Source organism: Capsicum annuum, chromosome 11 (assembly GCF_002878395.1).
Source record: "Capsicum annuum cultivar UCD-10X-F1 chromosome 11, UCD10Xv1.1, whole genome shotgun sequence".
Lineage (NCBI taxonomy): Eukaryota > Viridiplantae > Streptophyta > Magnoliopsida > Solanales > Solanaceae > Capsicum > Capsicum annuum.
Window position 1 is genome coordinate 5,221,907 of NC_061121.1, and position 22,165 is coordinate 5,244,071.

The 22,165-nt window shown below is 36.1% G+C and overlaps 1 protein-coding gene and 1 pseudogene across 1 annotated transcript; one reads left to right on the forward strand and one right to left on the reverse strand.

Moving 5' to 3' along the window:
- Positions 1 to 9,400: 9,400 nt before the first annotated feature.
- LOC124888586 lies at positions 9,401 to 11,685 on the forward strand (annotated as a pseudogene).
- A 3,099-nt stretch (positions 11,686 to 14,784) lies between these two features.
- On the reverse strand, positions 14,785 to 19,495 carry LOC107848710 (ARF guanine-nucleotide exchange factor GNL2). The gene is made up of 2 exons (XM_016693478.2): positions 18,275 to 19,495; positions 14,785 to 18,178 (listed from the first exon to the last, which is right to left on the reverse strand). The coding sequence occupies exons 1-2, from the start codon at positions 19,306 to 19,308 to the stop codon at positions 15,067 to 15,069; spliced, it is 4,146 nt and encodes a 1,381-aa protein (XP_016548964.1). The 5' UTR covers positions 19,309 to 19,495; the 3' UTR covers positions 14,785 to 15,066.
- Positions 19,496 to 22,165: the final 2,670 nt, after the last annotated feature.

Genomic DNA, 22,165 nt, shown 5'->3' on the forward strand with positions numbered 1-22,165 from the left:
GATCCTTGAAAGACTGGATAGGTGTCTAGCTAATCACTCTTGGATAAACCTTTTCCCTGAGGCTTCTGTAAACCACTTGCCCAAAACTCATTCTGATCACTCCCCTATGCTGATCACTATCTCAAAACACCATATCATTTCCTCTAAACCTTTTAGAATGGAAACCATCTGGTATTCTCACCCAAATTTTCCAGACATGGTTAAAGATACCTTCCTTGGAAATACTGACCTTACTCAAGCCACCACCAACTTCTAACCTATCATCACCTCCTGGAATAGAGAGATCTTTGGAAATCTCTTCCAGAAAAAGAGGAAGCTCCTTGCAAGATTGGAGGGTATTCAAAGGGCTGAGGACTACCCTTATACCTCCTTCCTGTACAATCTTGAACTCCAGCTTTCTAGAGATTACAGTGAGCTGTTAAGACAAGAATAGGAATTTTGGAAGCTTAAGTCCAGAATAAAATGGCTCATTGATGGAGATCTGAATACTAAGTTTTTCCACTCCTCTACCATCAATAGGAGAAGGAATAACAGGATCAACTCTATTAAAGATAACTAGGGCAACTGTCATTACTCTCAGGAGGATATTTCTACCACTATCCTCAACTTCTACCATCATCTCTATTCGTCTGAACAGACTCACTCCTACCTTAGCTTTCAAAAAACCCCCTCTTCTAAGGGGTCCTTAAATTATGATACCCATCAAACCCTTGATGCCATCCCTAGCCTGGAAGAGATTAAAAGAGTCATTTTCTCCTTCTAGCCCAATAAGGCCCTTGGACCAGATGGCTTTCACCCATTTTTTTTATCAGACATACTAGGATATCCTTCAGCCTTCCATCCTACAATTTTGTATTCAGACCTTCACCTTTTTAGCCATTAATGAAAAGGTTAACTCAACCTACCTTTTCTTGATCCCTAAATGCAAGAATGCCACTCACCTTAGAAACTTTAGACCTATTGGCCTCTGCAACACCCAATATAAGATCATTACCAAGATTATTGCCAATAGAATAAAGATGCACCAAGGGGACCTCATCAGTAATTCTTAAGCTAGTTTTTTCTCCAAGAGAAGGGCTTCTGACAATGCTATAATTGTTCAGGAATACATTACCCATTTCTCAAAAATAAGGGGTAAGAAAGCTAACATGATGCTCAAAATAGACCTAGAAAAAGCTTTTGATAGGATTGAATGGTCTTTCATAAGGTAAGCCTTGCATTTCTTTAACTTCCCCGACAATCTCATCAAGGTTATAATGTTTTGCATTTCCATCTCCTCCATCTCTATCCTCATAAATGGGGGTAAGACCACCTTCTTCAAACCCTTTTGGGGAATCAGACAGAGGGATCTATCTCCCCCTATATATTCATTCTATGCATATAACTCCTTTCTAGAAGGATTGACTATGAAGTAAACCTTCTCAAATGGGACGCAATTTCAATCAGCAGAAAAGGACCTAGGATTTCACATCTTTTCTTTGTTGATGACCTTATTCTTATTGCCAAAGCTGATGAGAAAAACTACAGGACCATTACTGAAACTCTTAGTAGCTTCTCTCTCTATGTTGGTCAGAGAGTAAATAACTTAAAATCCAAAGTTATTTTTCTAATAACTTCTCCAATCAGCTTAAGAACCAGTTAGCTCATCTTCTTCACATCAAGCCCAAGGAGGACATGGGCAGGTACCTGGGGTTCCCCATTTTCCACTTAAAGCCCAGGAACAAGGATTTCTATTTCATCTTGGATTCCCTCCACCACAAACTTGGAGGATGGAAATCCAAGTTCCTTAACATGGCTGGAAGAACCATCCTTGCCAAGGCTTCTCTTAGCAGCATTCCTGACCATATCATGCAGTATAACTCCATCCCTCATCAAATTCTAAAACATATTGACAGAATCATTAGGAATTTTATCTGGGGATCTATTGATGAGAAAAGAAAAATTCACACGATCTCTTGGAAAAATATGACTCTTCCTAAAGTTGATGGAGCAATTGGCATCCAAAGAGCCTCTCTTAAAAATAGTTCCCTTCTTATGAGTCTTGCCTAGAGAGTCATCCATCAGCCTAAAAGCGTTTGGGTTAAAGTCTTGAAAAGCAAATATAGTCAGGATGGCATGGTGTGTCACACTAATGCCTCCAAGACTTGGAAGAATATTTATCAAGGCTGGGCCAGATGCAAAGAAATTTCCACCTGGTCTATCAAGAATGGTTCCATGGTGCTTTTCTGATATGATAGGTGGATCCCCAACTCTCAACCCCTTAGGAACCTAATTTATGGCCCTCTATCCAGCTTAGATGAGAGGGTCCAACTCATCCAGGTCTGGCATCAGGTCTTTTGGAATTTTAACAGCATCTCTATGGTCATACCCCAGGATCTCATTCACCACATCAAGAACTCTATTTTTGCTAACCCCAAAGTAGCTTCAAACACCCTTGTCTGGACTATAAATGGAAAAGGAACCTTCTCCACCAGTGGTTCTTACCATCAACTGATCAGTCACAATACCAACCTTAAATTTCAGCCAAACAAATCCTTCAACTGGCTCTGGTGCCTCCCTATAGCTCTTAAGATCAAATTCTTTATGTGGCTACTTCATCATGATATACTCCCCACTGGCCTCAATCTTACCAGGAGAGGCCTAGTATAAACCCTCACTGTAAACATTGCCCTAACATCATTGAAGATACAAACCATCTGTTTTTCAACTGCCCCTCCACCAAGCAAAGACTGATTGCATCTGGATAAGTGAGTTTTCCTTTTAACTTTCTGTAGTAAACATGCATCGGATGCACTCGGTTAATCGGTAGATTTGATATCTTTGAACCGTCAAGCTTTAATGTACACCTAGACAATACATGTCACACAACCAACCTTTTAACGTTTATGGTTCTTATGGTTTTGTTCTTTTCATCCATGAATACGTCCTGGTTTCATGAGAGCTTAGAGAATAGGCCTTTACTTACATTCTCTTTGAAGCGGCTTTCACTTCACCCTCGCATAGGTGATTTCTAAACGTTCAATCCTATAGATTAAACTATTTGTTCAAATCTGCCAAATTTAGATAATCGTCAAAAGATTTTTCACCTTAAGTCTTATCCTATTTTGCTATACATTGTCTACATCATGCGAATGGGTTGGGCAATTAACAATGTTAAACCTGTCAGACAAACTTTGTTTGATCTCCTTGAACCTAGCTCTTGGGATCTCCAGTTTGCTAGGTAGAGTTACCGCCATGCTGACTCGTCCTAGGCCTTAAACCCATTTCTTTGGATGTTCTTTCTGCTCCTTCTCTAGATAGACCTTTTGTAAGTGGATACGATATATTATCCTTTGACTTTACATAGTCAATAGTGATAATTCGACTAGAGAGAAGTTCCCTAACGATATTATGTCTCCGTCGTATGTGACGAGATTTACTATTGTACATCATGCTCCCTGCCCTACCTATTGCCGCTTGACTATCACAAAATATACATACTGGTGCCACTGGCTTGGGCCAATACGGAATATCTTTCAAGAAATTCCGAATCCATTCTGCTTCTTCACCGGCTTTATCTAATGCGATAAATTTAGATTCCATTATAGAGCGAGCGAAACAAGTCTGTTTGGATAATTTCCAAGAAACTGCACCTCCACCGATAGTAAATACATATCCACTTGTGGATTTTACTTCGTTCGATCCGGTGATCCAATTTGCATTACTATATCTTTCAAGTACCACAGGATATTTATTATAATGCAAAGCATCGTTTTGAGTGTATTTAAGATACCCCAAAACGCTTTTCATTGCAATCCAATGAGTTTTGTTGGGATTACTCGTGTACCGGCTCAATTTACTAATTGCACATGCTATGTCTGGTCGTGTATAGTTCATATACATTAAACATCCCAATACTCTTGCGTACTCCTATTGTGAGTCACTTTTACCTTCATTCTTTTGAAGTGCAAAGTTCACATCCAATGGAGTCTTGGCAATACTGAATTCCATATCCTTGAACTTGTCAAGTACTTTTTCGATATAATGAGATGTGAAAATGCTAATCCTTATGAAGTTCGATGGATTCTTATACCTAAGATCACATATGTAACTCCAAGGTCTTTCATATCAAACTTGCTCTCGAGCATTTGTTTAGTTGTATTTATGTCATAAATATCTCTGCTGATGATCAACATATCATCCACATATAAACAAATAATGACTTGATGATTTGGCGTGTCTTTAATATATACACATTTTTCACATTCATTTATCTTGAATTCGTTTGCCAACATGATTTGGTCAAACTTTGCATGCCATTGCTTAAGTGCTTGTTTTAGTCCATAAAGTGACTTAACAAGTTTACACACCTTATTTTCTTTTCCTGGAACTATAAAGCCCTCAGGTTGTTCCATGTATATTTCTTCCTCCAAATCTCCATTAAGGAATGTGGTCTTCTTATCCATTTGATGGATTTGAAGATCATATACCGCCGCCAAGGAAATTAACATTCGAATCAAGACCTTTCTTCTGTTTGAAGCCTTTTACTACAAGTCTTGCCTTGTATTTGTCAATAGTACCATCCGCCTTCATTTTCCTTTTGAAGATCCATTTAGAGTCTAACGGTTTATTTCTGGGAAGAAGGTCAACCAATTTCCATGTATGGTTGCTTAAGATTAAATCTATCTCACTATTGATTGCCTCTTTCGAAAAGGATGAGTCTGACGATGACATCGCTTCTTTAAATGTTTGACTCTCATTTTCTAAGAGAAATATTACAAAATCCGATCCAAACGAAGTTGACGTTCTTTGAAGTGTACTACGTCTTGGATTTTCTTCATTATGTACATTCTCACTTGGTTCATCTCGAGGTCGTTTAGATCCTTCACTAGATTGTTCATGTCTAATTTTATACGGGTAAATATTTTCAAAGAATCCAGTATTGTCTGATTCAATTACTGTATTTTCATTAATATCCGGATGTTCGGATTTATGAACCAAAAATCGACATGCTTTACTACTTTTAACATATCCTATGAACACACAGTCCACCCTTTTGGGTCCTATCTTAACCCTTTTAGGTATAGAAACTTGAACCTTCGCTAGACACCCCCACACTTTAAAATATTTGAAGTTGGGTTTCCTTCCTTTCCATTTTTTGTAAGGAATTGATTGTTTCTTACTATGGGGAACTCTGTTAAGTATACGATTGGATGTAAGGATAGCCTCCCCCTATAAGTTTTTGTGGTAAACCAGAACTTATAAGTAACAAATTCATCATTTTCTTCAAAGTTCGGTTTTTCCTTTCCGCAATTCCATTAGATTGAGGTAAATATGGGGTCGTAGTTTGATGGATTATTCCATTCTCTACACATATTTGTGCAAAGGGAGATTCATATTCTCCGCCCCTATCACTTCTTATCATTTTGATCTTTTTTTCTAACTGATTTTCAACTTCAATTTTATATTGCCTAAACGCATCTATTGCTTCATCCTTACTATTTAGCAAGTAGACATAGCAATATCTAGTGCAATCATCAATAAAAGTTATGAAATACTTTTTTCCACCACGTGATGGTGTTGACTTTATATCACAAATGTCTGTGTGTATTAAGTCTAAGGGATTGGAATTCCTTTCAACAAACTTATAAGGATGCTTTGCATACTTCGATTCCACACACGTTTGACACTTTGATTTATTGCACTCAAAGTTTGGCAAAACTTCTAAGTTAATCAGTTTTTGTAACGTTTTGTAATTAACATGGCCTAAACGTTCATGACATAAATCATAAGACTCAAGCAAGTAAGAAGAATTCAAACTTTTATTTATTTCAACAATCATTACATTCATCTTATAAAGGCCTTCGGTTAGAGAACCTTTTCCTACATACATTTATCCTTTACTAATTACAATTTTTTCAGAAATGGTTACACATTTGAATATGTTCTTATCTAGGAGTGAAAGAGAAATTAAGTTTCTACGTAACTCCGAAACATATAACACATTGTTCAGTGTCAAGACCTTGCTGGAAGTCATCTTTAAGCAAATTTTTCCTGGTCCCTCCACCTTAGCAGTAGTGGAGTTAGCCATATAGATCATTTCTTCTGCTTGATCTAGAGCAAATGACGAAAATAACTCCTTGTTGGCACATACATGGCGGGTGGCACTAGATTCCATCCACCATTCACGAGGATTCTCCATCAAGTTGCATTCTAAGAACATAGCACACAGATCATCACATTCTTTGTTGGATTCAATCATATTTGCTTGATCCTTCTTCTTACCTTTCTTTGGGGCACGAAAATCTGTGGACTTTTGGCCAATCTTGCCATAGTTGAAGCATTTTACCTTGAACTTTTTCTCGGGCTGATTGTTTCTTTGTTCAGCTTTCTTTCTTTTCTTGAAATTGTTTTGGTCATCTTCTGCAATATGTGCTCCATTAATTGTAGAATTTTCCTTTGACCTTCTTTCGGCAGCTTTATTATCCTCTTCAATACGAAGTCGGACAATAAGATTTTCAACAGTCATCTCCTTGCGTTTATGCTTTAAGTAGTTTTTGAAGTCTTTCCACAAAGGTGGTAGCTTCTCAACTATCGCTGCTACTTGGAAAACATCATTCACAATTAAACCTACAAAACAGTTTATGTGAGTGTTAAAAGTATTTTTAATTTGTTCAACTAAGGTATTTTTCAAAGATATACCTTCTGCTAGGAGATCATGTATGATGACTTGCAACTCCTGTACTTGAGATACAACAGATTTGCTATCTATCATTTTGAAGTCCAGGAACCGGGCAATAAGAAATTTCTTAATTCTCGCATCCTTCGTCTTATATTTTGGTTCAAGTATCCCCACAGTTCCTTTGATGTCTTGGTTCCACTATAAACATTGTAGAGGTCGTCTTGGAGACCACTCAGAATATAATTCCTGCAAAGGAAGTCCGAATGTTTCCAAGCTTCTACAATAACGAAGCGGTCTTTGTCCAAGGTTTCCTCACGTACCTCAGGAGCGTCTTCGCTAGTGAACCATTGCAGACATAAAGTGATGAGGTAAAAGAACATCTTTTGCTGCCACCGCTTGAAGTCAATGCTTGAAAATTTTTTGGGCTTCTCCGCCGGTGCCATTGTTGGTGGAGCATTTGTTCGACTTAATGTGGCAATATTAGTTTCCCCCACAGACGTTGTTGCATCCATCATTTGACTTTCAGTTGCCATTTTTCTGTCACCACAAGACAAAAAATACTTAGTATTTTCAGAATACTACTTATAAAAATTATTTTTTTTCCTTTGTTTCTAGTTAACAATGAAGTTTTTATGACTTCCAATTGTTAACTGAATGATCTTTATCTTGTGACAAAGTTTTTATGACTTCAAATCACTAGTTAAGTTCAGGCGGAGTAGAAAGTTAAAGCTTTAATCTCCAAAAACAAACAATACAAATTTTGTAAAAGTACTTATTTCCTTAAGATTGTTATTTCGTTTGTACTTTGGGAACACAGAATCTGTTTATTACAACACCAACTTCAACTTGAGTTCAAGTATAAACAAGAACACAATGAAGTATATCAAATACCCTGAACACAAAATCAAAATGACCTTTCTAAGAGCTGTATTTTATTTTGCAGAAATTAAGATAAAACATAAAATAGCCAAGTCGTCCGAATTCACGGATTTTCCTTAAGGAAATAATTTCCCTCACTGTACCCGAGGTTGTGGAATTCTTCCTCCTAGGATAAAATGGCTAACAGACCAACAGTAGCGGTACCTCAAATGGTTGGAATATCTTCAAACTCATAGAACGTTTTGAGTGATCACACAGAATATTTTTGAGACAAAAAGAGAGTTTTTAATCTAAAAATTTCGTACTAAACCTGTGGAAGAAACCAAGTTTATATAGACACAACATGCCTTTTCTGAAAAGAGGCAATGATTCACTCCAAAGGTTACACCTTTGCTGTAAGTTCATGTCTGTTCATCAAAGATTGCATCTTTTCCTGAACAGTCATCTCATTTCATGAATCAGTATGTCAGTTTATTGAAGGATTACATCCTTCTGAAGCATCATTTTGAACCATTGCAACCTTATGTAGCCTTAGTTCAGAACAATGTATCATTTCTGAAGCACTAGTTCGAAAACAATGCATCAGTTCACTTGAAACAGTGCAACTGTTACTGCATGTATATATAAATGGAGGTTCGAAACTGCAGAAAATTTTTTATTGCATTTTTCCTTGGCATTCTTCGAAATTCAAATAAAGTTTGTCCAGCCAAAGCCGAAGCCGAAGCCGAAGCTGAGCGAGCAACGACGACGACGGCGCGATGCATCTATTATTTCTTGCCTCACTTTTCATGTGGAGTAAGTGTTCTTGATTATAAACACTTTCAAGTTCTCTTCTTCCACCAATGTGGGAGAAAGAGTAAACTTTCTAATTTGGGAGTACACTTTCCATTTTAGTGTCTCCTTCCCCTCCACCATTTTATTCTCCATTTTTCCATTCACACTTCTTTCATATACTATGAACCCAACATCTTTGACTATTATGCAATGTTATTTTGCACGTTTTCGAAGAGGTACTTCTCATGCTAAAGGATCTTATGTCCTAATAAAGAAATTGCATGTGATTACTGAAAGAATTGGCCACCATGTATTAAAAACTTAAAAAAAGAGTGTTTTGCATAAGTTTTCATGTGCTTTTGAAATAAAAATTCTCATGTGATATGATAAATCTTTTGGTGGTCATTTGCATATTTTTTTAATGAGAAGGGCTATGGATTTGATATGACTTGGAAGTCTAGGTATGCCGATACCTATTATGGAGTACCCTTAATATGAAAGAAATGAATATTTTGATCATGAAGAATGGTTTTAAGAAACTAAAAATGGGCTTAAATAGAGTTAGATGGTTATCCGAAGAAGGCACGAGTTCAGATAATTCATTGCTGGAAATTGTATTTTGCCAACGCGAGATTTATGATATGTTGTCCTACATGGGAGGATAATTAGGACATCTCACATGGGGATATTTCTACGGTATACTCATTGGGGGTATACCAGTTTACATATCTAATTCTTGCGGCAAATTTGGATTGGGGACTTGGCCACAAAGTCCAGGGCGGATTCTATATAGCCCGTGGGATTTTAAAAATGTAGGATGTACCATCTAGTTCAGAAGTAAATCAAAGAGTTGAGTCAATATTTTACAAGCATGAATTGAAGCTCTTTATATTACGCCCATGTATTTTATATATATATATATTATGCTAAATTGTTTTCACAATGCTCTCAATTATTTTACATAAAGTATCTGTTATTTTTGGTTAGTTCCGTATACCAATACTTTTCAAGTATTGACCCCCCATAGTACAGGTTCTTCTGAGGCATAGTCTCGTGGTCCATCACATCAGTAAAACATCTGGAATAATGACAGAGTTGGTGAGCCATCCATCTTTCGGACGACACTTATTCATGTGTTGACTCCTTTCAGTTTATGGTATGGTCCAGCCGGGGAGCCTTTTCCTGACCTAGACAGTTAGTATTCAGTAGAGGCTTCGTAGACGAGATTTCAAAATTGTATTGTCACAACTTCATTGACATGTTTTGATCATAAGATCAACTTGGATTTCGGTTTTATCTTCCGCATCTTTATTTCATATGAATTATGTTCACGATAGCATGTTATGGAGTCTCTCGGACTTTCGTGGTTCGGGATGCCCGTCTCCAAGTCCTCGGTTCAGGTCGTGACAGATAGTAAATCTGAATTAACCGGGCCGGTGGTGAGTACTAATAGAAATTAGTCTCCAGTTATCTTATTAAGGAATTATATGGCCTCACCTTTGACAAGTTTGATTATATCGAAGGTTTGTTCTGCTTGTGGAATCCAATCCAACTGAGCTACCTCCTATTATTTTCAACCCTAGTACAAGAAAGGTAACATCTCTTCCATGCCAAAATTTCGCAAAGGATGGAATTATCAGTACCATATTATATTGGGTTTTGAGCCAGAAGAAAAAGAGTATAAAATTTTAATGATGACATTTTCTGGCCATCCACCGTCATACATACTGGATTTTCACTTTAGGAAAAAGTGAATCACGGCAAGAAATAAAACCAACCACCAAATTTCTAGGATACCACTCTTGAAAGGAGTTTTCATTGATGGAGTTCTTTACTTCGTTGTTTGCTCTGATATCAGTGGAGAATCAAGATGGCAACATTTGATGTTAGAACCGAAAATTTCAGAATTATCTCATTGTGGAATAAACATGGACTATATTCCGTCATAGACATGTTCTATTATAGTCACTTGGTAGAAGTAAAGGGAAAATTAGCAGTCGTAGATCTTTCAAGAGGAGAAACAGGAGAGATGATTTTGAGGATTTTACAAGATTCCGAAACTGAAGAATGGGTGAATCATACTATTGTCTTTCCTCAGTTATTATGTGGAGAAATAGCAAAAGAGAAACTTTATTATTTGAAGAATTGCTTTTGTAGTGATACTCTTAATGGTGAGATTGTATTAATGAACTCCTATATTAAGTCAAATTGGATGTTCTTATATGATTTGAAGGAAAATAGTTGGAGGGAAATTGAAGTGTTGGGGCTTGAAGAAAAGGTTGATATTATTGGTATATGTAGTTATGTGGAGAGCATCTTACCATTAGGATATATTTGATTATTGTGGATTTTAATTTCCCTTGAAAGTGTTGCTATTGGTCTTCTTCTTTTATTTGGATTTGTTACATTTGAGCCGATGGTCTTTCGGGAACAACCTCTCTACCTCCATGAAGTGGTGATATGGTCACATTTGCTCGTGAGATTTTACTAAATATGTTTTTGTTGTTATTGTAAAATATTGAAGTGATCAATGTAGTAGTTTTCTATCCCTAGAGGAATTTTGAGTAATAAGTATTATTTAATTTGGAAATTAATAGTTGGATTGATTAATTTGTTGAACTATTTATTGTCATGGCAAGTATTGTGTTAAAAGGGGTACGATAGAGAGACTATTCCTAGGATTTTACTGAATTTCGGAACTGAAAATGGATACTGAAAGCATACAGTTGACATTCGCCGGATGCATTTGGAATCATATTTTTATTCTTGCTTTTGTAGTAGTACCGCTGATGGTGAGATCGCGTTCATCACAAAATCCAGCCTCTACACATATTAAATTTTATTTAGTGATTTCAAGAAGAAAGTTGGAGAGAAATTGAAATAATGAAGTTGAGATTATTAGTATGCGTAGTCATGTAGATAGCCTCTCATCGCGCATCTATTGTTAATTTTGAAATTGACTCCAGTGTAATAAATCAATAAATTACCTTTTTCACAACAATCAAAATTGTTCTTATTAATTGTGTAGCTATAGTTATTATTATTTGAATAAAGCACTTGTGTTGCAACCTGCTTACCCATACTAAATTAAATCAAAGTGTATCTAAAAAAGCTAATCATTCAAATGGAAACGATCACACAGTTCAACATTTTACTGAAAGCAGAAAAACTCCAAGGTGTGAATCTCCTTGCCACTGTTTATTAGGAAGAATCGAAGGATGATCATTAAACAACGTAACTTAGTCCTTAGTTTTGCGTACATTCTTCGCGCTACTATTTGGAACTAGAGGTTGAGGGGTTGGTGGTGGTAATGAACCTTGAATGGAGCAAAAACTCTTAAGTGTTAAAGGGAAAATTGAACTAATAGGGAGAATCTTAGGCCAACAACTATCTTCCATGTCTAATATAGTTTTGCAGCATTGAGGACCAATTAGTCGAAATTGAACGGTTAAGAACGATGTGACAACCTCTTGAATACATCCGGGCACATTTAACACTGATGCTAAGCATTTGGAGATATCGGGGAAAAGATCGTTCCCTGAACCTGGTAAAAGGCCTCCTCCTCCGAGTAATTGTGAGACGCTCGGAGAAACCTCAATGGATATACACAAGAAAATAAGTGCATATGCATAGGAAGAAGTCATTTTTCTTACAGAGTATATAAGTTGGTTACAATTGTATTTGGAGCTGATAAGATTTGAAATTTGATGAAGATTTGGAAAGAGGATTGCATATTTATATTGTAGGATGTGAAGTTAATGTATGGTGGACCTTCTAATTTCATTAAATTTGTCTTTAATATGGGGACTTTATTGTACATTTTAATAGCTCTAATAAATTATCTTCTCTACTTTTAATGGCTTTAATAGAGTACCATTAATCTGTGCAATATTTACTTGCATCTATGGTACATTAAGTAGCAATATTTATTATATTTATTTGTAGTTCGTAAATGCTATGGCAGCACATTCCCTAAAAAAGAACACAAGGATTATACTAAGCTGCATATGTTGAGAAATTTTCATAAATATATTAGCGTCCAGAGTTACGTAAAATAGCTAGATTTTACTTAATTACGAAAGGCATAATACATAAATATATCCTAAACTTAACATCAAATAATAACATTGATTTTAAACTTTGACAGTGCACAAGTAAGCCCTTTAACTATACAAAACCTGAACAAGTGCCCTGGTCCCTTGAGTAAGGGCACTTGAGATATGCATCCACCACAAGTCAAGGGACCAGGGCACTTGAGAGAGAAATACAACTTAGCAAATATAGAAGGGACCAAGTCCTTGACTGAGTCCGACTACTACCATGATAATGCAAACTGTACATACAAGAGAATGTGAAGACTAACAGCTGAAAACAGTAAGGAATAACAATGTTTACATGAAAAACTCCTTGCTCAATGGAGTAAAACCATGATCTAACTCGTATGATTTTTGCCTCCAACTTCCCTAGAACGGGAGCAATGGTTTGATTACAGACCCATTCTCGTAATCTAACCTCTTAACCCCATTTCCTTGAACTTATGACAACAACGAGACAACATTATAGTACTCCTACTATAGCCTACACCATCGACTAACTCTAGTTGACACAACTTGGCTAACTTTAATCCTCTTTATCAACTACCCCTAGTTGACACTTCTAGGTAACTCTACCCAAGAAAACCCCAAACAATTGATGAAAACCAAACTTGACTAAGCTTAGTTGATGCGACTATCTCTAGTTAATGCAACACTACCTAAGAACTTAAACAAGTTCAATATCCACTATCCTTTATAACATAGGGGTAGATTTACAATTTTAGCACAAATAAAGTACAAAGACTCAAACAACATGAACTAAAAACAAGTGTCGTAGACTGAGAATAGGTCCCTTGTTGTAGAAGCTTTGAACTGAATAACTATGGAGACTTTTTCTGAGAGAATGCGAATTTTAGAACGTGAAAACTAGTTTTTTCTCCCACATAATCTATACATATGGATCAAATGGGAGGGAAAACCTAGAAAGTTTCTCATTGGCTGAGATTGGACAGTTCTTGCTCTTCTGTTGCCGTGCACCAACTTTCCTGCAAAAAGTACAGCTACCAGTTGTACAGTTGACTATCGGTAAGTTCAACTTTCGATGGACCTAGTCCCTCATCTGGTCCCTATGGAACAATATCCCCCTGAAAAATAATTCCTCTTGAGAACTAGATTTTCTCAGATGATATACGTACACATTCGTGTAGTACTGGAAGACACCAGTTGACCACGTACTCATAGATCTCGGGTATCATGTCCCTTCCTACAGTTTGTCAGTTATTAGAAATAGATGTCCCATGTGCCTATTCAGTGCTTCCATGACACATATCACCTGGCATATTTGAACTAGGAAAACTCCCCTTGAGAAGTTTCTGGTTAACAAGGTTATAGAAATATCCACAATATGGACCTAGTCCTAAAATGAGTTTGTTTATCATCAAAACCATAAGTACAATAGAAATCATAGCATAATTGAGTTTATTAATAAAATATTTTTCATTAAATTGATATTAGAACTTTTACGATCTTAATAGAGAATATAATAGCTTTTGCTGCCTTGCACGCAACATTAGCCAATGTGTATCGCCCCTATGTCCAATGGTTATCTTGGTAATTGTCGAGCCAATTCATAGCGAGGATTAGACCACGAGGTAGGCGGATATATGCATACAAACTAATGCGGAGAGGATGTGTATGGATGTCACTACAGATTTAAATAGGTTCAATCAAATATGACACAATCGAAAAGTTTACGAGAAGCAAAAACAAAAAAGACTGAAGATTGGTGACAAAGTGCATCACTGAGGTTGGAGACAAGTGCTTCAATAGAATTCGGAGGTTGGTGACAAGTGCAAAAATGGTGTTGGAGACCGGTGCTTCAACAAAATTAGGAGTTGGTGATAAGTGAATTAACAATTAGATATACAACTTTACGAGAGAATATTGGAAAAAATAATTCAAAATAGTAAGAAACCAAAATTGGTTAGAATTTGATTTTTTAGTTCATACCTAAATGGGATATCCAATAAGAAATTATATAGGAATAGATTTTCATGTTTTGAGTTAAAGTAGGTTTTGTATTATTACAAATAGGGATGTTACACGTATCTAAATTTGTGGCCTAATTGTTGAAAGGTGTTGAGAACCATGAGGTCTCAGGTTTAATTCCAAACAGAAACAAAATACTAAATGATCGATTTCTTTTGTTCTGTCCTATCAATGATTAAAATATTTTTCTTCAGGAAGTCTTCTGAGCACTTGATGGCTGGATGAGAAAGCACCAATTCAAAGTTACTCACAAACTCAAAAAGTTTTTATTTTGAATGTTTTTTGACCAAGTGCAGGCTTGCCACTCCCACATCTACTAAGAAAACATTCATTACATAAAGATAAAACATTCATTATCAGAAAGCAAGAGTGAGTGAGTGAGAGAGAGAGAGTAAACTTACAGCTTCATTTCATATAGTTTAAACATTGTACCACATGTTATATCAAAATAAAGAAGAAACTCCTGTTTTCTATCTGAGTTGTTTTTTTTCTTTTTGGTGTGTGTGTGGGTGTATGTTATTTTTCTACTACTGTAACCTTAATCTATAAAATTGCTTCCCAATAATTTTAAAAGAAAGAAAAGTAATACTCCACAATGATAAGAAAAAGAAGAAAGTTCTCCCTAAAAAAAGCTTTACAATAACTAATCTATGTTGTTAACTGATCAGATCAAACCTGTGGAAAGAGTTCTTCAGTAAGTGATGGAGCAATCCATTGTATCTGAACATGAGTCATTTCCCACAAGTCATCATCTTCTCTAGAAACCAAAATCTCCTTTTGCTTCATTGTAATAACCATCTTCTTCAACAACTCTGGGATAGTATGTGGAAGTTTTGACTCACCACAGTCTCCTAAATCAGCCTTCATGCATGTATCCATTCTTCTCAATATGCCCATCCAAAACGCCCGAAAACTAGGACTTTCTGATAATGGTTTCAAGAATTGTAAAAAGACATCTGTAAGAACCTCCATGGATAGCTTTAGAGTACCTTCCATACTTCTTGCCTCCCTTTCTGCATTCCCTCTTTTTGAGTATTCCAACATCTTCTCATGTAAATCATCAACCATTGCAAAGAGTATGAGGTTGAAACAGCTAAGGATGTTGGTTGGCGAGAAGTATAAATCTTCACCGAGTGCAAAACTTTTCTGTAAAGACATGACCGCCTGGTTTCTTATCTCTTCTCTTCTGGCTAAGCTTGTTTTCCTGAATGCTTCCCCTAGTTTAGCAAAATAGGTCACCGTTAAGTTAGAAGAGGTAAGAGCTTTTGAACTTTCTTCAAGAGAACCACTACTTGCGCTACTATTTATACTCGTCGAGCTCCCTGCGTCGGTATATCCACTTCTGTACCACTGTACTAATAAATTGACAGTATCTGACATCAAATCCATGATCTTCATGTTCTTTTCTAAAGGGCTGTTTTTCAATGCCACAAAGCCAAATGCGCAATCTATACAATAAGGGTAGTTCCATCTCGAAATGTGGAAACCATCAGACATCAAATTTATAAGGGCTTCAACACCCTGCTCATAGGTTTCTGGATGTCGCCCTGTGACCGATAGCAACTGCATGACTGTTTTCCATCCCAGTTGTGTTTGCAGATTCGCAGGATACTCTGTAAGGATTGTGGTCACAGATTGTACTAAGAAGTCACAACAAGTGTCAAGAATTTCCTTTTCCATCTTCCACATCAAATTTATCGATTTAAAGATTAGTTCCTCTGGACTTTTGTCCGAGTGAAAGGAAGACAAGAGCTTCAGACAAATCTTCATGAGGGCAATGATACCCTTTTCTGCAAAGGGGATGGGAGAAAATAGGGGAAGCTGTGCAACATCTAGTAGATATTCATTGTAATGAGGCCAAAATACCAAGAGTCTGTGAGTATTGGAAGAAGCAATGCTAACAATTAAATCCCAACAGAATGCAACTGTTTCTTCCTCTTCAATTGGGGTGCTGAACTTTTGGCCTTTACCAGCTGCAGCAAATATCAGGCAACGGCCTAGATTCAGCAATGGTTCGTCAGGCAAACTCGAACTATTGCTAAAGATGCTCCCTATGCGGCACTGCTGAATAACTTTCAGGTTTTGTTCAAACTCACTTACCCCCAGGTTCAACGATTCTTCTACACTTTCCATGGACAAAAAATGTGAAAATCGTCCATTATTTATGCCGGAATTATGACGTTTGCTGGTAAATTTAAGATCTTGAGTAGGAAAAACCACCCCTGATACAGATCTTTCATGTACTGGAGGGTTGGATGATGTGTTTGAAGCGTTTTCGGGTTCAACGACAGATTGTGGAAGCAGCTTTAACTTTCTGAGTTTCAGCAGACAGTCTATAATGGTTCTCCAAGCTCCCCTGATGGACTTTTTGAAGTCATTTGCAACGGTGAAAACTGCAAGGGTTGCCATTCTTGGCTTCATATCGTTGCTGAATGCATACAAGGTTTCTTCTGAAGATGCATAAGGGTTGAGTAATGTAGTAAATTTGCAGAATGAGCAGAGAAGTTCATCAAGGGTATCCTCGAGGCCATATTGTGTTATTCGAGCAATTGAAAATAAGGCCTCGATACATTCATGAAGGATCTCTTCTTCGTCTGACTGTTCGAAGATCGTTGCAAGAGTAGCAACAGTGGGACCAGCAATGGAGGCAAACATGTCTCGTCCTAGTCGTCGATCGAAATTGCAGAATATGAAAGGTTTCATGTTCTTTGATCGATTGATTAGCTGAATCCATCTACTAGGATTCATTTCCACAGGAGCACCAGATGAACCGAACGATGTGATTGCATTGGCTGAAATGGAATGGAAAAGCTTGGAGAGATATTCCCTGGGAAGATCTTGTCCTGCATTTATGGCTCTATTGTTTCGAATAAATTCATCTTCCGTCATTTTCTTCTTGACTTGTGGGTTATGCTGATCAGTGTTGAGCATGATGACTGAATAACAAAGGATGAACACTGCGTCTTTGCTGGCAAATATTTCTGAAGATTGCTGATCGTAAAACCTTTCAGCAAATGCTTCAAGGATTCTTTGGATTTTCTGCGATTCCCCCGGCAATATGAAAGTCTCTAGATAAGTTCTCAAAGCAGTGTCCAGAACCATTCCCATGAACTCAAATGTTTCTGTGAATTCTTTAAGGACTTGGAGGTAGAAATCATCAGGACATCCAAGAAAATCACCAACTGCAGTCTTGTTTAGACCTGGTGTATACCGAAAAAACATGGCGTAGGCTTTTGGATCAGGAGGATCTGGGATCAAAAGGGAAAATTTTAAGTACTCCAGTCCCTTCTTTTCATCTCTGCTGAAGTGATTGCCAGCTATTTGTATCTTTCTTTTCTGTGCCATTCTCACTCTAACAAAGTCGATCCAATTATCCAAGTCGTCTTCATCTTCTTTGGACTTCTCTTCCCAGAAACGTCTATACTCAGAGATCTCAACAGGATATGGCCCGGAAGGCGTTGAATCATCGTCCTTGTCAACATTATCCGCTATGTTATGGATAATCACTGTTAGGCCTTCAAAGGCTTGAACTTGTAAACTTATTAAACAGCCACCAGAAGGGAATGCATGCCTGCAAAGGGACTTGCCAATCTCCTCAAAAACATTTTTGAATATGGGGTTACAATCATAATTCACATAGACTTCAATAATAAAAGTTGGGTGTCTGCAAAAATTTATAATTCCTTCAATTGCTACTTCTTGAAGTTGAAGTGAATTCCCCAAGCTTGCCACTTTAAGTAACACAAACGAGAAGAAAGCTTCCAACTGAAGGCGAACCGACCTGAATATGATCAGAAGATTATAAAAATGTAATCAAACATGCCCTAGTTGACACTTGGGAATCTTGCCTTGATATTTGTATAGAGAACTAACTAACCTGCGAAGAAAGTGATAAATATTCAACACAATGCTGCAAATCATGGAGGATACAAGTGGATTTGAGGAGGTTCCATAATGAGCCAAATGGTGGAAAAGGTCATCTTGAATCATTCTCAAGAGCTTTGGATGCTTACCAATGCTGTCACCACTTAATTCTATAGCAGAATTTATCAGAACCAACGCAAAAAGCTGAACATTTTCATCAGCAGTTTGAGATGTAGTTCCATCAGTCTCTATGACTTCAACTACGTTGAGCAAGGAACACAGGAAATGAAAAATATCGATAGCAGAACGAATCCCATACCCCGAATCCACGTTGGTATCCTCAGTATCTGACTCCGAATCTTCCCAATCTTTCACCTCGATTTCGGGCAGACGCTGATATATAACATATATCAGCTCATGCATTGTATATCTAGCACTACGCTGAAGCAAATCACTTCGGCTGGCTGACTGCTGAACCACTTGAAAGCACGTGTTCACAACTGTGCAAACAGATTGATCCGTGAGCAAAACAGAGGAAGGATGGCCCATAATTGCTGTCAAAGCCTGCAAAATTCTCATCATAACAGCATCTTCAGAGACGGGATCAGTTTTCTCCAAACGACATCCTGTGACAGCAGTCACCGCTGAATTAATAGCTTCTCTTGCTCCTGGACTCTTGTGATAAAATATTTCAAGCTTGAGGATCTTAAGAATAGACGAAAGAGCAACCCCGGTTGCTGCAGCAGGAACATCATCGCTTTGCACAACATCAAGAAAAGGTGAAAGGTATATCATAGGATCAATATTTAGCCATTCTTGCTGTGGATTAAAGATGAGGGATCTTAGTGATTTCAACGAATGTGATATTTGAGAGTCATAGTTTTCTTCAGGGGGATGGTAGAAATGCAAATTTGCCTCGGAGGCACGACGGATTACTGCTAAAACAGCTCCTACCTCTGTGTTCAATGTGCAAGATATCCCCAGTTCCTTCCTTTTCATCTTTGTCATGTATTCCTCAGTGTTTTCATCTCCTCCTGTTGCACCCATTAATCAAAAGTTTTCTGAGGGATCCGCTAATCAGAATGTTCTAAAATTCGATCTGTGGGTGAGATTTGGTTCAGTTATTAAGTCGTAACAATTTAATGCATTGCCTAATTCTTCTCCTATTGTTAGTTAATTCTCTTCCTTCAGTTGTGGATCAAACTTCCTTTTAATCCTATGGGTAGTTTGGTAGGATGTATTTGAAAAAACTAATAGACTATTATTCATTGTATTGTTTAATTCTTTGTTTGATACTATATAAGTATATATAAAACTAAAAAATATACTAGTTATTTATACACCTATAAATACATAATAAACTACAAGAGTTATTAATACCTAAATAAACATGATTATTGACAAAAGTGTCATTAATATACCAAAAGAGACGATGAATATATAAAATAATGCCAACATATTTTATTTTAAGGCACGGAGATCTTTTATGAGTTTTGAGTTCCAGATTATGAATTAATTAAAATTATAATTTTAGAAAGAGTAATAGTATGCATGTTTTTCATAGACTTCTAAAAAAATTAAAAACAATTAAAACAAAGAGTGAAAGAGCAAAAACTAGCAAGGAGAAGTAGCGTACCTTGAATCATCTTTGAAAATCAAATGAACACAAAAAGAATTAACATATATTACAGAAAAATACAAGAAAAGAGAAAACCTAATTTCTTCAAAACTCATAGAATCAAAAGCCTTCAAAGATAAAAAGCAATAAGCATGCATGCATGGATAACTTCTTCTCGATTGAATACTTTGAACAACTGAAAATTGTCAAATAATAAATTAATTGAGGTATCAAATGGAGAAAATGCATGCATAATTGAAGAATTTTATTTAAAAAATAAATGGATGCTCATAAAAAATGCCCGTGGCTCAAGTGACCTGTTGCCCATGGTGCTTATCCAATAATCCAAATCGTAATTACACCTGTTCATGGCCATCATTTGCATTTTTCTTTTTTCTTATTTTTTTTTGGATATTTTTCTCAATATATTTATGGGGTAAAAAACTAATTTAATGCAAACATAAAAAGATTACTTTTTGTTGTTAAACAGGCTGGGTTGTTGCAAACTAATTTAATGGTCTGGTATGCTTAAATGGTCTGACATATATGAATTGCTCGGGTAGGAAAAAATTAATCAAACATTATTACATGTAAATGATAAGAATGTTCAAGTGTAATATACAATAATAACAATATTAATGTTGAGGTGAAAGATATAGATTCATATGGGATGAGATTGATGTGATAACGGACAAAGACGAAATTCTTACCATCTATATATCACATATAAAGTCACAAGGCATGCCTGACTAATAGGCCAACTGTTTTGGTTCCTTCTATTCAAACAAGTGCAAAATGAAATGAACAAAAGGAATGCAACATTGGAGACTTTACATTGCAAATAACCTTAGAATGTTAAAATGGACAAAGTATGCTGCTTATACTAGTAGATACTCGATAGTTGTAGTGTTGTACAACTCAAAAGCATCCATAAAACAGCAAAAGTTCTTAGGTCTTAAGCATGGGTGACTCAAGGAGAAGGTCAGTAAACATTAGGAATCCAAAATTTTGAGGCCTCAAAAATTTTAATAGTAATATTATGATTTCAACTTCACTTGAAATAATAATGAAGATGGTGACATACGTTTTAAAATTTATCTAAAAATAATAAAGAAAAAACAATCTAATTTATACCGAATTTTTTTAGAACTTTAAATTAAATAACTCAAACTTCATATTAATAACTATAATTTTAACAACAACATCTAAGTTAATGTATTACAAACAAATGGCTAATATCTTATTGACTAGAATTCATTCTTACTTTTATTAGGGATCGTATTAATATGTGAAATTAAAGGTTATGTGTGTTTTAAAAATACTGTACCAAAAACAACTAATATACAAGAAAATAAAATAACTCTAAATTATTATAATATTATTTTTGTATGTATGTGTATCTACTTAAGTCTCTTATTAAAGTTTTCCATTAATTTTGTTGATATGTAAAAAAAATAGAAGAAAAACATAATATGCACGAAGAAGTAAGGCAAATTAAATATCTAGAAAGCTTGAGATGTATCTAGTTGCTCCAGATCGACGTATGTGGTCAGACAAACAAAGACAAATCCTACCTGTACTAATAGTAAGGTGAAGTTTTCGAACAATGCGAAAACAAATTCATTGTCGTTGAGACATAAATCTTGCAGTAATGAGAAATTAGAAATTCTGTGTTGCAGTAACGAGACATTAGAAATTCTACAACACTTTCAAATATAGTAGTAACTGTTACTTGTCATGATTTTCTTTTGAAAGTCAACAACTAAGTTAAAAATATATGAAATTGCTAGACGGACATAGCAAAACACATTTTGTATCATATAAAAACTGAAAAATTGATTCTCCAGGATCCGAAAATTTTAGAGCATCTTGTGAAATGTACTCACGTCTTAATTAAATCATTCTTTTTTGGTTCATATACATCACCTCTTAAAATTCACAATAGCTGATTGCATGCATGAACAACCTGACAAAACAAGGTATTGATGAAAAAAATCAGATCACATGAACTGACAGATTGCATTGATAAAGATATCTAATGCAATAATTCGTCACCAAATTCACATGCATTACAAGAAAACAAAACACCAAACATAGTGATGTCTCAGTGCCTTGGTATTTCTAACTTAATCATACTTAACAAAAGGTTTTTTTTTAAACAAAAAATTGACGGGAGAACTGAACTTTAAAGTTCATAATTATCTATATCAAACCTTTAAAGTACAGATGGATAAATTTTACAAATGAATAAAGGCATCAAATATGCAATAGAATAAACTGCATCAC

Coding starts and splice junctions, on each gene's coding strand:
- LOC107848710 (XM_016693478.2), bottom strand. CDS start 19,308: ATGGGTGCAACAGGAGGAGATGAAAACACTGAGGAATACATGACAAAG. Junction 18,179..18,274: donor ATTTATCACTTTCTTCGCAG/GTTAGTTAGTTC, acceptor GATCATATTCAG/GTCGGTTCGCCTTCAGTTGG.